The sequence below is a fragment of the Equus asinus genome, chromosome 17 (assembly GCF_041296235.1).
Source record: "Equus asinus isolate D_3611 breed Donkey chromosome 17, EquAss-T2T_v2, whole genome shotgun sequence".
Taxonomy (NCBI): Eukaryota; Metazoa; Chordata; class Mammalia; order Perissodactyla; family Equidae; genus Equus; species Equus asinus.
In genome coordinates this window covers 50373087-50386156 of record NC_091806.1, presented here as the reverse complement: position 1 = coordinate 50386156, position 13070 = coordinate 50373087, and the positions used below count along the sequence as shown (strand labels likewise).

The following is a 13070-nucleotide window of genomic DNA, read 5'->3' as shown; positions in this document are numbered from 1 at the left end:
TCAGTGCTCACACACGTGCACCCGCACGCTCTTGCCCAGAGCTCTCAGCCCCTGGGTGCTGGACGGAGGGCTCACGATGGGGAGGCCCTGGGAACGGCTGGGAGAGGAACCTGAGTCCTTTTCACAAATTCAGGGTCTGGGGGCTTCCTGGGAGGGGGGCCACCTGCATCTCACTCCCAACAAGTGATATCGACCCTGGTATCAGTTTCCCCACATTAAACCCAGCATATATGGAGTTAAAAGCAAAACACCCATTCCCTGCTTACTCTCTAGCTTCCTGGCTCCAGAATCCACTATCCTCCATGGAGACAGACACCGTCAAGGACAAGCACCTGGACTATCTCCTCCCACAAAGAGATACGGGCTGGTGGGAAAGCTGCTGACCAGCAAGGCCATATGCTCCCCCTCTCTACTTAAAACCCTAAATAAAAACACTTCCTTTTGGCTTTTCAGGGAGTCTGGGATTTCAGCGTTAGCTACCCTCTCTCCTTGCTCAGCGCTGTGCAAAAATAAAGTTTCTACTTTCTTCCACCAGCCCCGGTGTCAGAGATTGGCTTGCTGCGCAACGGGTGCGCGAACTCACTTCAGGTTGGGTAACATAAGGGCTTTGCACACGCCAAGAACAGGACAGGGTGGGGCACGGCTCCCTGGGGGTGGCTCTAGGGAAGGGGGTCACGTGGTTGCATTTGTACACGAACTTTCCCAAAGCCACACCAACATAACTGCAGGTGTCCCCCGCGTCCCGGGCGGAGCCTGGTAAGCAGGCCCCACAGAGGGCCAAGGGGCCCTCTCTGGACCATCTGCAACCACTCGCCCATCGGGAAGCAGCTGATCCTAGACCCCTGCACGACGGCGCACCCAGACCCCCGGCACGAAGGGAAGCACACCAGCATGGCGTCTTTGCCCAAGTTTATTAGGAAAGCAAAGGATTGAGCAAAGGCTGGGAAAATAAGTATCCGCAGAGAGGAAGCCAGCTTAGGAGGAGACAAAGCTCAGAGGGACAGCAGGGGGATGAGGAGGATGGTGGAGGGTGGGGCCTGGGTGGCCGCAAGTGCCCTGCTCACCCCCTCGATGGAGGCAGGGCTGTAGGGCCAGTGCCCGGGGGCGGCAGGAGCTCACACGTGGTGTCCTGGCACAGGCAGCTCTCAATATGCGTGTAGGTGTACTCCCGCGAGCCGCCGCGGGGACAGTCCAGCACCACCTTCCGCTGGCTCGTGCGCCCCTCCTTGCAGCAGGTGCACCTGTGGTCCAGGGCCTGGGCCTCGGCAGAGTACCTGGGGGAGGGCCACAGTGAGGGGCCACTCCCTCCTGGAGGGGGCAGCCTCCCCTTCCCCTCCCCCAACCCTGGGCACTCGTGGCCTGGGACTCACATGGCGAAGGTCCCGCATGACCCGGAGCAGTAGTTCATGGTCACCAACTTGCTGCAGCCGGCATGTGAAATTTCCTTGGTAACGGGGATGGTGGAGCAGGGGATCCTGGTCTCATTGCGAAGGATGCCTGGAGGTGAGGAGGTGGAGGCTCTGAGGCGGGGTCTCCACACTTCAAGGGGGCCCACCAGGTCTCCCTCAATGCTTCCTCTCCATCCCCAAGTGCACCTCGCCTGGCCCTCAGGCGCCCTCTAGCGAGCTGGGCACCCCTGGTGATGCCCTCAAACTCCTCACTCTGCTGAGAGGGGCACAGAGGGGACAGGGCTCCCAGGGCACCATCCCCTCGTGCCTTCCTCCCCACAGGGTGGCCTGGATTTAGCCCACCCACCAGGCCCTGCCTCGGACCCCAGGAGCAGCCCACCGAGCATTCTGTACTCACACTTCCTGCAGCAGCCGTTGGGCATGAGCGTGATGGAGCCCTGGAGGAAAGGAGGGTGAGCCTGCGCCCCAGACCTTCCCCCAGCTGTGAGCACCTCCTCCAGCCACAGACGTGGGAAGGGGCTGTTTCTGCAGAAGGGGCCCAGGCCAGAGGCCACTGTCCCAGCACTGGGGCTTCAGACCCACGGTAAAATAGGGGATGCCCACTCCCCGGGCTCGCTCACCGGGAGGCAGGCGCTGGCGTCAAATTCCGGGCAGGTGATGTTGGAGATGGACGAGATGAACTGGTTGTTGGTTTTCATGCAGCTGAAGAAGGTGCAGTTGTTGGTGGGGTCCCTCTTTCTGTCCCTGGGCTGTGGGGCAGAGGACAGCATGGTGAGGGCCCGCAGGAGGCCCACCCTCGGAGGCCCACCCAGAAAGACAGACTGGAAACACCTGGAAGGTGCCTGACCAGCCAGCCAAGTGTGGCTTCTCGTGCACGAGGCCCAGCCTGCAGGCCCAGAGTCACTGGGCAGGTGACACCCAGGAAGGGCCCAGGGGCAGCCACCAGCGTGTAGTCCACAGATGCGTCCTCCTCCTAAACCCCAGAATTCATGGAGGTGACCTTTTCTGGAAAAACGGTCTTTGCAGCCATACTTAAGATCTCAAGATGAGATCCTCCTCAACTACTGGAGGGGGCCCAAAATCCAATGACAAGTGTCCTTGTAAGACACAGAGAGACAGAGGAGAAGGTCGTGTGAGGACAGGCAGATACTGGAGTGATGCAGCCACAACCCCAGGAAGGCCTGGAGCCCAGAAGGTGGAAGAGGCAAGAAGGACCCTCCCTGGGCCAGGGGGAGCGCAGCCCTGCCCACACCTGGGCCTCAGACTCCAGCCTCCAGGATGGGGGGGAGGGGGTTGGGGGAATCCTGCCTGTTGTTTCAGCCCCTAGTCTGTGGTCCCTTCTCACAGCCACCCAGGACAGTGGCACAGAGGACTCAGCCAGGGGCAGCGGGAGTTATCCCAGGCCGTGCCCTCAGCCCCAGGCCGGCCCTGCCACAGCATGAGCAGCCCTGAGCAGGGGACTCGCGCACCTTCAGGATGTACTGCCCGCTGGGCTGGTTGATGATGCAGTGGGTCTGCTCACACTTCATGCAGCACTCCCCAGGGGCCTCCACGAGCTCGTAGCCCTACGAGACACAGGGTTCAGGTTGGCGAGGGAAAGAGGACAGGAGCTGTTGGAGCCGGAACCCCACTCCTGAAGGGAAGTGATGGGGCAGCGGCTGCTTACGGGGCTGCAGGACGTGCTGCAGGGCACGTGGGTGCAGGAGATGTCGTTGAGCTGCGTGGTGCTGTTCCTGCTGCCGGTGCACATGCAGTTCTGGCACTTGGAGGAGTAAACTGGAGAGCCGGGCTGAGCGCACAGGGAGGGGCGAGTGAGGCTGGGCACCCTCCACGCCTCCCACCCGCCTAAGGGAGCGTGGCTCCCACCTGGGAGGGCTCTGACAGTAGGAGACAGGAGCTGGGTGCCCCAGGCCTGGCTCGCACAGCAGAGCCCCCAGAGCAGGCCCTAACCGGCACCATATCCAGCCAGAGAGCCTGCCCAGGACCCCACCCCTCCTCCCCCACCTCCACCTTCCGTTGGCCCAGCCCAGGGCTCACCTGGTACTCAGCATTCCCAACAACACACACGTTCTTGGGCACTGGGGAGAAAGAACGGGGACAGCAGTCAGACTGCCCTGCCAGGCACAAGATGCGCACAGCCGGTGTACCGAGTGGGAGCTCAGGGCCGGGGGCGGGGAGGGGTGCATCGGCCATGCAGAGTCAGGGCCCCAGATGGGAGCCACTTCACCACACTGCCCCACTCAAGCCACAGTCAGCCCCAGCCCCACAGCCGCCTCCCGCCCTGGCTCCAGGGCCCCACTCACCACACGAGTAGAGGGGGCAGCACCTTCCGGGGACCATCTCGCTCTTCAGCTCGAATCCCAGGGAACACTCAGGGGGCTTCTCTCTGCAGAGGCCGGCATTGCACTCTGAGGAGGGGAGGAAACGTGGTAATGAGCACAGCTCCTTGAAAGCTGTGCCCCGCCACTGCCCGCAGCACAGGGTGGGGCCTGGGGTGTCTGTGGGTACGAGCACGGCCCCCAGGCCCAAGCACAGCCTCCTCCTACAACACCTATTCTCAGCAGGATACACCCTACGGCCGCTGCTCCCCAGCTCCCCAGGGAGGTGAAATCACCACGGAGAATTTACACGGAGAATCCGGGGGCCCTAGGAGGGGACAGGTGCCCAGGGACCCAGGCTCGGCTCCCCTCCCCCGGGCGTGGCCTTACTGCAGAAGGTGATGGTGCAGCAGGTGTCAGTGGGGTTGACCTCCGTGACCAGGTAGGTGCCGTCCTCCTTGCACTCAGGCAGGGGCTTCTGGCTGCACTTCCTGGGCTGGCAGATGATGCCTCTTCCACCCTCCAGGCAGACGCAGTCCTTACAGTCGAACTCAAAGCGCTCCCCAAACTGCAGGAGGAAGGGGGTGAGCAGGGAGAAGAGCGGCGGCCTCGCCACGGGCCGGGGCTGCGGGAAAACCTGTGCCCTCCCACCTCTGAGCACACGGGGCAGGTTCTGGCCCAGGACAGAAGCCCTCATTCAGGGCCAGGCCACTAATATCACGACCATGACCTGCTCACCAGTATTTGCCTAAACCACATGGGCCTGGCTTGCGGCAGACACACCACAGGTGTCTAGAGGGTTGGTGAAGCATGGAACTAAGGAATCAACCATGGGTGGGAGACATGACAGTGCAGTGGCTAGGATATCATCTCAGGTCCAGACAGAGCATCGCATGAGCAATGGGTGGGTGGTGTGGACGGGTGGAGGATATGTTGATGGAGGGATGGATGGAAGGGTGGATGGATGGAAGAATGGAGAGAAAGACGGACAGATGGTTGGGTGGATGGAGGGACAGACAGACGGATGGATGGATGGAGGGATGAACAGAGGGATGGAGGGTCAGACAGTGGGATGGAGGGGTGCACAGACAGAGACGGGAGATGGAAGGATGGTTAGAGGGGCAGAAGATGGAGGGATGGGTGGAGGTAGCGACAGGGCAACAGACGGATGGGTGGGTGCATATCGTGCTAGCTGAGCCTTCCAGGACTTAAATGCCTCATTACTCAGTCTTTGAGGCTCCCAGGTTCTCGTGTCCACCCCACCCACCCCACAAAATTCAGGGTTTGTGGGAGAATCCCGCCCCAGCACCAAGGAGGAGGGCCAACCTTTCGGGGCACGTCATCAGGTCCCACACAGCCTAGGAAGAGAGAGGAAAGGAATCCTGTCAGCAGAGTCTCGGTGCCTCAGGAGCCAGGCTCAGCCTCTTGGAGGCAGAAGGGAGGCACCGAGAGCAGGCAACATACCGCAGACCTCCACGCAGACATCAAAGCCGGGGGCATAGCTGGTGGTGCCCTCGGGGCAGAAGCAGCCTTCCACCAGGCCTGTGTCCTTCCGCAGCAAGGAGCTGGAGGGGTGGGGGGCTTCGTGAGATGGGGGTGTGGACAGGCTGGGGAGCGGGCATGCTGGAGCACCACGCTCAGACAGTACCACCCAGTGGCCAAGCCCACATATTTCCCAGCAACTGACCTGGACTCGCAGGTGGGCTCCTCGGCAGGACCACAGGCCCGGTACTCCCTGTGAGACGGGCATGTAACCGCTGTGGGAGAGAGGCAGTAGTCAGAGGGGCCGGAGACATCAGAGGAGCCTGTGCCTATCCCCCTGCCCCCTGACGAGTAACAGTCCTGCCCAGCCCCTCCCACAAAGGGCCCACCCTCCCACACTGGCTGAGGGTGGCCAGCTGCCCGCTGCTGCCCGCCTTGGTCCCCCATGCTGTCCCCAGCCAGGAGGCCGGCGCCCAGTGGTGCTTAGCAAGGCTCGCAGTCCATCCAGTGCCCCCAGCCCCTCCAGCCTGCCCTTCTTCCCCACTCCAAGGCTCAGCCTGCCTCCACGGGGGCCTGGCCACCCCACCCTGATCTGGGTTCAAGCTGGCACAGTGCCCAGCAGAGCCGGCGCCCCAGCCCTTCTTCAGGACCCTCACCCAGGGCTGAAACACTGGGCACTTACGGCAGGCCCCCTGGGTATGGTTCCGCCAGTCAATGCAGACGCCCTCGTGAGCACAGAGGGCAGCATAGGTCTGCAGGCTGGCGCACTCCAGGCCTGAGTCGGGCACCAAGCAGCTATCGAACACGCAGGCGTCATAGTACTGCTGGGGGGGCACCAGGGCGTGGCACTCGGCAAACAAGCTGTTGGGGAGGGGTGTGGGTCACGCTTCAGCCGGTGCCACCAGGCTCTCTCACTGCCCGCCACCCAGCCCCTCTGCCTGGGCTGCCCTCCTGGAGCTCAGCCTGCATCCCACCAAGGGGGCCGGCACAGTGGCCCAAGGATGAGGCTGTGTGGCCAGGCTCTCAGAGATGAGGGCGCCACATCTAAATGAGCACCAGGTCCCAGGATCCCACCTCCAGCAACCCTGGCAGAGGGCCACCCAGCCTTGACTTGCATACCTCTGGGCACGAGGCACTCGTTCCCATGGATGCCAGCTTTGAGGGTGTCCCCTCTCTGTCTACACCCCAATCTGCCTCCCTGGTTCAGCCCTGAATGCTAGCTGCGTCCTGGGTCCACTGGTCTACCCCAGGCTTCAAGCTCAGCCTATCCTGCACCTCCCAGGAGGCAGGAGAGATTCGAGAATCAAAAGAGGCAGGGGGGTGTCTGACGAGGCAGCTCGGCCCCATAGGAATCAGGAGCCTGAGCCCTAAGGCCTTCGCCTTCCCAGCCCCACACCAGGCCCCCAGCCTCGTCTCCTCTGTGCAGACAGGGGTCCAGGCACAGAGAGGCGAGGCTGCTCCCTGAGTCTCTGCAGCTCTCTAGTGACGAGGCCACAGACTGGCCGGGAGCAGGGTCACCTGTCCTTGATGAGCTCGCAGAGGGAAGGATCACAGTCCTTGGGTGTGGGGGTGCGGCTGCTGGCTGTCGTGGTGGACGGGCGTGGGCTGGTGAAGCTGGAGTGGGGACAGTGTGGCTTGGAGGGGTCATCCACCACCCACTGGTCAGCTGCGACCTCGCAGTTGGAGATGACCTCCCCACTGGGCAGCACGCAGTCATCTGAGGTGGTGTTGGTGCACGTGCCTGGGATGGCGAGAAGGGCCAGGTTGTCCAGCAGACCCGGTGAGCGCCTGGGACCCCTCCCCTCCTCCTGCCCAGGTCCTCTGGGGACCAGCTGGCCAGTGCCAAGGGCACAGACTAGACTAGACTCCTATTGGTGTCCCACAGGGGCCAAAACCGGGATGATGGCCTTGGGGGCTCCAAGCAGAGGAGGAGGACCTCATCCAGGCTGGCAGGTGCCCTCTCCCCACCGGCCTCCCAGGGGCAGGGTGCAGGAGCCGCAGGGGGCAGGGGCTCACCACACTGGCCCTTGGTGTTGTTGCCAAACAGGCGGTAAGGCAGCCTGATGGAGAATGAGAGGCCGTCGTAGGAGATGAGGGCGTCCAGCTCGGGGATGTCCACCACGTACTTGAAGCCCAACTCGTACACCTGCAGCCCGAACTTCTTGTAGGGCAGCGCCACGGACTGCTCGTTGACCTGCACCTGTGGCCGACACACCTGGGGTCAGAGGGCCAGCCTGGCAGAGCTGGCCACTCGGCGGGAGGCCTGTCCTTCCCTGGCAGCCAGGACAAAGGACCCTTGTGTGTCTGAGGGACGGGGCGGCTGGTCTGTGCCTTCAGAGGGCGCCTGGGGCCACAGCACCCTCCTCATCACACCGTGTGGTAGGGGGTGCTACCCTTTCTCAATTCCTTTTCAGTGCACTGAGCAGACTTGTCCAGGCTGGTCCCAGAGGTGAGGACCCCAAGACTCTGGGCCCCATGCAGAGGGTGGGGCTCCCCTGGCCATGGGAGCCAACCACTCCATGCGGTGTGTGCACCTGTGCTTGGGGAGGGGGCTTCTGCCACAGAGATGTGTGCTCAGGGTGGGCGGTGGGGGCACGAGAGGGGAGGTTGAGGGGTCACTGACGTCCCTGGTGGGCCTGTGAGAACAGCCGCATGTGTCACATGAGCACTGACCCCCTCCCAGCACAGCTCTGGGGTTGCAGCCCAGCCCCCGCCAAGGGAGGGAGCCGTATGGATGCCCCGCCGTGGCCATGGGTCCTGCCAGCATACCTGCACCTTCAGGGGCAGCATCTGCACCGTCCTGAGCTGCACCTCCTGGCTCTCGTGGCGCACGATGAGTGTGCGGGGGCAGGACACTCGGTCGGTGACATCGCAGTGGTAGTTGTCGATGTAGACCCCGAAGTTGTCCACGGTGGGGTTGACCTCCTCCACCAGCACGTACGTGCAGTTGCCCTGGTAGCTGTAGTAGAGCCCGTCGAAGGTGGTGTAGTGCGGGTCCCCCCAGCCCGTGCAGTAGCCTGTGGAGGGAGCCCGGGTGAGCCGGGGGCAGAGGGAGGGGGACCCGGGGGGAGGGGACAGGATGCAGTCAGGAGCTCAGGGAGGGTGAGAAGAGCAGGGAGGATCCTAGGGACACGGAAAGTCTGGTCTGGGACAGGCGGGGCATCCGGGCTGGGGAGGATGGGGGTCAGCTTCGTCCGGCCCCCACAAGGCATCTCCCCACACAGCCCTCGGGGCCTGGCTTTGGAGCCTGAAGGTCCAGGTTCAATCTCCAGCTCTGCCCCTTTAACTGCGAAGGGGCCCGCGCTCCACCAGGCATGCCTCTCCCCCTGCCCAGGTCCCCTCGAGATGGGCAATGAGCAGGGACGTGGGAAGTCCCTCTGGAGATGTGCCTGGCCCTCAGTGAGCTCAGCTGTCAAGGCCATCACGTCCAACCTGGGGTCTGCACCGGAGGACCTCAGGCCACACAGCTCCCGCCCACGGAAGGGAGGAGGTGGGGAGGGTCCAGCCACAGCGCAGGCTTACAGTCGCACTCCCAGTGCCAGCAGCAGCCGTCGGGGTCCAGGACGCGCACGGGCGTGAGGTTGTTGGAGCAGGTGGGCATGGGCGGGGGCTCGCACTCCACCTGCACGATCTCCACCGTGTTGTCGTGCTTGCATGTGGCCATGGTGCAGTTGCAGAGCCACCACGTCTCATTCTCCTGAGGGCGGGGAGGGCGCAGGGTCAGGGGGACCAGCCTCACCACCCAGCCCACCGAGGACACTGCTTGTGAGGCCCTGGGGTGAGCGCCTAAGAGCCTTCCCCAGGAGGCTGGAGGCCAAGGGCGGCCCCATCATTGAAGCAGCTCCACGGCCACCGTGCTGCAGCAAGAGGGGCCGGGGTGAGATGGCAGGGGGCCCCAACAGACCCCACATCAGAAAGGCAGCTTGGAGCCGTGGCCTTACTGGGGATGGTGTGAGACATGGGGGACAGAGGCGTCTCAGGTGACCAGCAGGAAGGCAGCACCTGGGTCATTGAAGGCCTAGATGGTGGGGACACAGCGCCCACAGCCCACTGACCTTTCTGGGAGGATCAAAGTCGGGGCAGCCAGGGGGCTTGGTGGTGGTTGGCGTGCTTGATGTTGTGGACGGAGTGGGCGTTGGCGTGGGTGTGCTGGGCGTTGAGGAGGGGGTGGTCGGGCAGGACCAGTTGAAGAACTGCAAGGAGCAGTCCAGCGAGCAGTTCACGAAGTAGCAGGTGTCCCCGTGCCTGCCGTTGTACACCACCTCGCCTGCAGGGGGAGAGACCAGTGCCTACGCCATCCAGGCAGGGCTGGCCGCCAGTGTGCACAGGCGAGTTCCCACCCAGGCCACCAGAGGGGAGCCCACCAACCCCTCTCCCCCTGACTCGTGGCTGCAGCAAGGTGGGGCTGGCCACGGAATCAGTTCTCCCCACGCGGCACCCAGCTTCCCTAGCAAGCTCCCAGTTTAGACCTGAAACCCGGCTCCTACCCATGGAAAAGCAGAACCCAAAGTCCTACCAGCCTCCACCATCTGAGAGTCGGAGGGAACAGCCTATATACCTGGGGCGTAGTACGTATCATTCAGAAAACAGCAGCCGGAGCAGACATTGGTGGTCAAGCAGGAGGTGGTGATGGTGCTCGGGGTCGGGGTGGGCACGCTGGTGGTCAAGGTGCTGGTGGTCTGTGGCGTGGTTGAGGTCGGGGTGGGCGTTCCCGTGGTGGTTGTTGAGACAGTCACAGGAGTGGGTGTGAAGGGGGGTCCCGAGGTGGGCGAGGGGGGCCCGGTGGTGGTCCCGCTGGTGAGGGTGGTCTCCGAGGAGGTGGGACCTGACGTCTGTGTGCCTGTAAGAATGGAGGTGATGGCCGAGGGGTGATGGCAGCGGCTCATCATAGATGTGCAGCCAGACAGCTCCCTTGGGGCAAGGTATGTGGCATGGAAAGGCCCCACGTCCACTGCCCCGGCTCTCAGTCAGGGTGAGCAGGGCCACATGCATGGTGTGGGCAAGGGGAGGCCCCCAGGGGAGGAGCGCCTGCCCCTGGGCAGCAACCGAGCTCACCGGCCTGACCGGAGGTGTTGCCACAGGACACTGGCCCAACCATCAACCAGCTGCCCAGGTGGGAAGGTACAGGTAGAAGAGGATGGAGGGAGGGTCTCCCAGGGCACCTGGCTGGCAGCCTCTGCCCCCACCCAGCCCTGGCACCACATGCCTCAGTGGGCTTCCCTGGGGACAGTTTTGCCCATGTTGCTCATCACACAGCCGCGGGCTGAGGGAGGTGGGCTGCAGGCAGCTGTCCTAAGGAAGGAGGTTCTGTGGGGGCCAGAGGGGGTCTTCAGCTCAGCCACCCACCCACAGGCCGATGGTAAGCAGCACCCTGAACACTTGGTGGCCAGGCTCCGCTGGTAAGGGAGGCTCGCCAAGCCCGCTGGAACCTTCCTGGAGACCCCTCTCACAAGGCAGAGCAGGGAGCGCCAGCTCGGGTCCAAGGAGTTTCAACGTTCCCCTGGCAAGAGAGTGAGCTCTCCAGGGTGAGGAGGAAGCAAAACTGTGTGCCGTGGGGTCTGTGTACCTGGAGTGGTGGTGCCAGGGCTTCCCGTTGTAGTGACCGTTGTTGGGGGCCGTGGTGTGCTGGATGTCTCCACGATCGTTGGGGTGGCAGTCAGAGGCGTGGTTGATTCCGTGGAAGAGGGGATGGTGGACGGAGATGTTGGAGGGGAGGAGGACTCAGGCAGTTTTGGCGTGGTGGTCTCAGCAGTGGGTACTGTGCCTGTAGGGGTCAGGGTCTCCATGCTTGTAGTGAGAATGCTGGTCGTCGCAGTTGGGGTCACAGTGGTGGTAGTAATGGTGGTGGTTGTGCTCTCTGTGATGGTAGGAGTGGGAGTGGTGGTCTCTGAGGTGGTGAGGATTGGGGTCGGGGTCTCTGTGGTGGTGGTGGTGGTGGTGATGGTGGGGGTCAGGGTTGTGGTGTCTGTGGTGGTGGTGGTGGTGGCGGTAGGGGTGGGGGTTGTGGTGTCTGTGGTGGTGGTGGTGGTGGTGATGGTGGGGGTCGGGGTTGTGGTCTTGGTGGTGGTGGGGGGGGTTGTAGTCTCTGTGATGGTGGTGGTGGGCGTCGGGGTGGATGTCCTTGGGGTGGTGCTCGCAGTGGGTGTTGTGGTCTCACTGGTGGTGGTGGTGGTGGTGGTGGTGGGGGTTGTAGTCTCTGTGATGGTGGTGGGCGTCGGGGTGGATGTCCTTGGAGTGGTGCTCACGGTGGGTGTTGTGGTCTCAGTGGTGGTGGTTGTGGTTGGGGTTGTAGTCTCTGTGGTGGTGGTGGTAGGCGTCGGGGTGGCTGTCCTTGGGGTGGTGCTTGTGGTGGGTGTTGTGGTCTCAGTGGTGGTGGTGGTGGTGGTTGGGGTCGGGGTTGGGGTCTCCGTGGTGGTGGTGGTGGTGGTGGTGGTGATGGTGGGGGTCAGGGTTGTGGTCTTGGTGGTGGTGGTGGGGGTTGTAGTCTCTGTGATGATGGTGGTGGGCGTCGGGGTGGATGTCCTTGGGGTGGGGCTCGCAGTGGGTGTTGTGGTCTCGCTGGTGGTGGTGGTGGTGGTGGTGGTGGTGGTGGGGGTTGTAGTCTCTGTGATGGTGGTGGTGGGCGTCGGGGTGGATGTCCTTGGAGTGGTGCTCACAGTGGGTGTTGTGGTCTCAGTGGTGGTGGTTGTGGTTGGGGTTGTACTCTCTGAGGTGGTGGTGGTAGGCGTCGGGGTGGCTGTCCTTAGGGTGGTGCTTGTGGTGGGTGTTGTGGTCTCAGTGGTGGTGGTGGTGGTGGTGTTGGTGGTGGTGATGATCGAGGTCGGGGTGGAGGTCTCTGGGGCAGTGGGGCAAGGTGTGGAGAGACACAACCTACAGCAGTAGACGTTGATCTCATAGTTGAGGCAGTAAGGCATGGGGATGCGTCCCCCTGGCTGCTGGTCTTTGTTTTTGCACACCAGTCCAACTGAAAGGTCACACACCAGCGTTTGTCCAAGCTGTTCGATGGGAACATCTGGATACATACTGGCTCTGCAGGAGATGTTGGTTGCGCAGCCTGATCCACAGACATCTCCAATGGGTTCAATGTCTCCACCTGTGCTGGTAAAGGTTTGTTTACCAGAATCCAGCCAGCCAGTCCATTCGCAGTCAGCCACACACGTAGTAGTGGTAATGGCCATGGACGTGGTAGGTGTAGTGGTGGGAGTCGGGGTGGAGGTCTCTGTGGACGTGGTGGTGGTGGTGCTGGGTGTCATGGTAGGGGTCCCCGTGGTGCGGGTCATGGTGTGTGTTATCGTCACAGTGGTCGTAGGGGTGGGGGTCGGGGTTGTGGTCTCCGTGGTGGTGGTGGTGATGGTGGGGGTCGGGGTTGTGGTCTCTGTGGTGGTGGTGATGGTGGGGGTCGGGGTTGTGGTCTCTGTGGTGGTGGTGGTGGTGATGGTGGGGGTCGGGGTTGTGGTCTCTGTGGTGGTGGTTGTGGTGGTGTTGGTGGGTGTTGGGGTTGTGGTCTCTGTGGTGGTGGTGATGGTGGGGGTCAGGGTTGGGGTCTCTGTGGTTGTGGTGGTGGTGGGGGTCGGGGTTGTGGTCTCTGTGGTGGTGATGGTGGGGGGGGTCGGGGTTGTGGTCTCTGTGGTGGTGGTGGTGGTGGTGGTGGTGGTGATGGTGGGGGTTGGGGTTGTGGTCTCTGTGGTGGTGGTGGGGGGGGGGGTCGGGGTTGTGGTCCCTGTGGTGGTGGTGGGGGTCGGGGTCGGGGTTGTGGTCTCGGTGGTGGTGGTGATGGTGGGGGTCGGGGTTGGGGTCTCTGTGGTGGTGGTGGTGGTGGCGGTGGTGGTGGTGATGGTGGGGGTCGGGGTTGGGGTCTCTG

The 13070-nt window shown here is 63.0% G+C and overlaps 2 protein-coding genes across 2 annotated transcripts in view; both read right to left on the bottom strand.

Annotated features, from left to right (window-relative positions):
* Positions 1–894: 894 nt before the first annotated feature.
* LOC106824950 (mucin-2-like) overlaps positions 895–13070 on the bottom strand; it is an 86555-nt gene continuing 74379 nt past the window's right edge. The window contains exons 32-49 of the mRNA XM_070488524.1: positions 9265–9476; positions 8732–8906; positions 7979–8226; positions 7226–7409; positions 6728–6950; positions 5892–6070; positions 5415–5484; positions 5192–5292; positions 5054–5085; positions 4118–4295; positions 3713–3817; positions 3447–3487; positions 3076–3198; positions 2879–2974; positions 2030–2158; positions 1807–1846; positions 1371–1497; positions 895–1274 (exon numbers count right to left, since the gene is read on the bottom strand). Of these exons, the coding sequence (XP_070344625.1) occupies positions 1061–1274; positions 1371–1497; positions 1807–1846; positions 2030–2158; positions 2879–2974; positions 3076–3198; positions 3447–3487; positions 3713–3817; positions 4118–4295; positions 5054–5085; positions 5192–5292; positions 5415–5484; positions 5892–6070; positions 6728–6950; positions 7226–7409; positions 7979–8226; positions 8732–8906; positions 9265–9476 (2477 nt within the window). The 3' untranslated portion in view covers positions 895–1060. The remainder of the gene's footprint in view (positions 1275–1370; positions 1498–1806; positions 1847–2029; positions 2159–2878; positions 2975–3075; positions 3199–3446; positions 3488–3712; positions 3818–4117; positions 4296–5053; positions 5086–5191; positions 5293–5414; positions 5485–5891; positions 6071–6727; positions 6951–7225; positions 7410–7978; positions 8227–8731; positions 8907–9264; positions 9477–13070) is intronic.
* Positions 9760–12611, bottom strand: LOC139040853 (mucin-2-like). The gene is made up of 2 exons (XM_070488582.1): positions 10776–12611; positions 9760–10049 (listed from the first exon to the last, which is right to left on the bottom strand). The coding sequence occupies exons 1-2, from the start codon at positions 12487–12489 to the stop codon at positions 9760–9762; spliced, it is 2004 nt and encodes a 667-aa protein (XP_070344683.1). The 5' UTR covers positions 12490–12611.

Excerpts from the sequence above, each read along its gene's own strand:
- LOC139040853 (XM_070488582.1), bottom strand. The coding sequence starts at position 12,489 with ATGACCCGCACCACGGGGACCCCTACCATGACACCCAGCACCACCACC. Across the intron at positions 10,050-10,775 it reads CCCTGGCACCACCACTCCAG|GCACACAGACGTCAGGTCCC; the intron begins GTACACAGACCC and ends CCATTCTTACAG.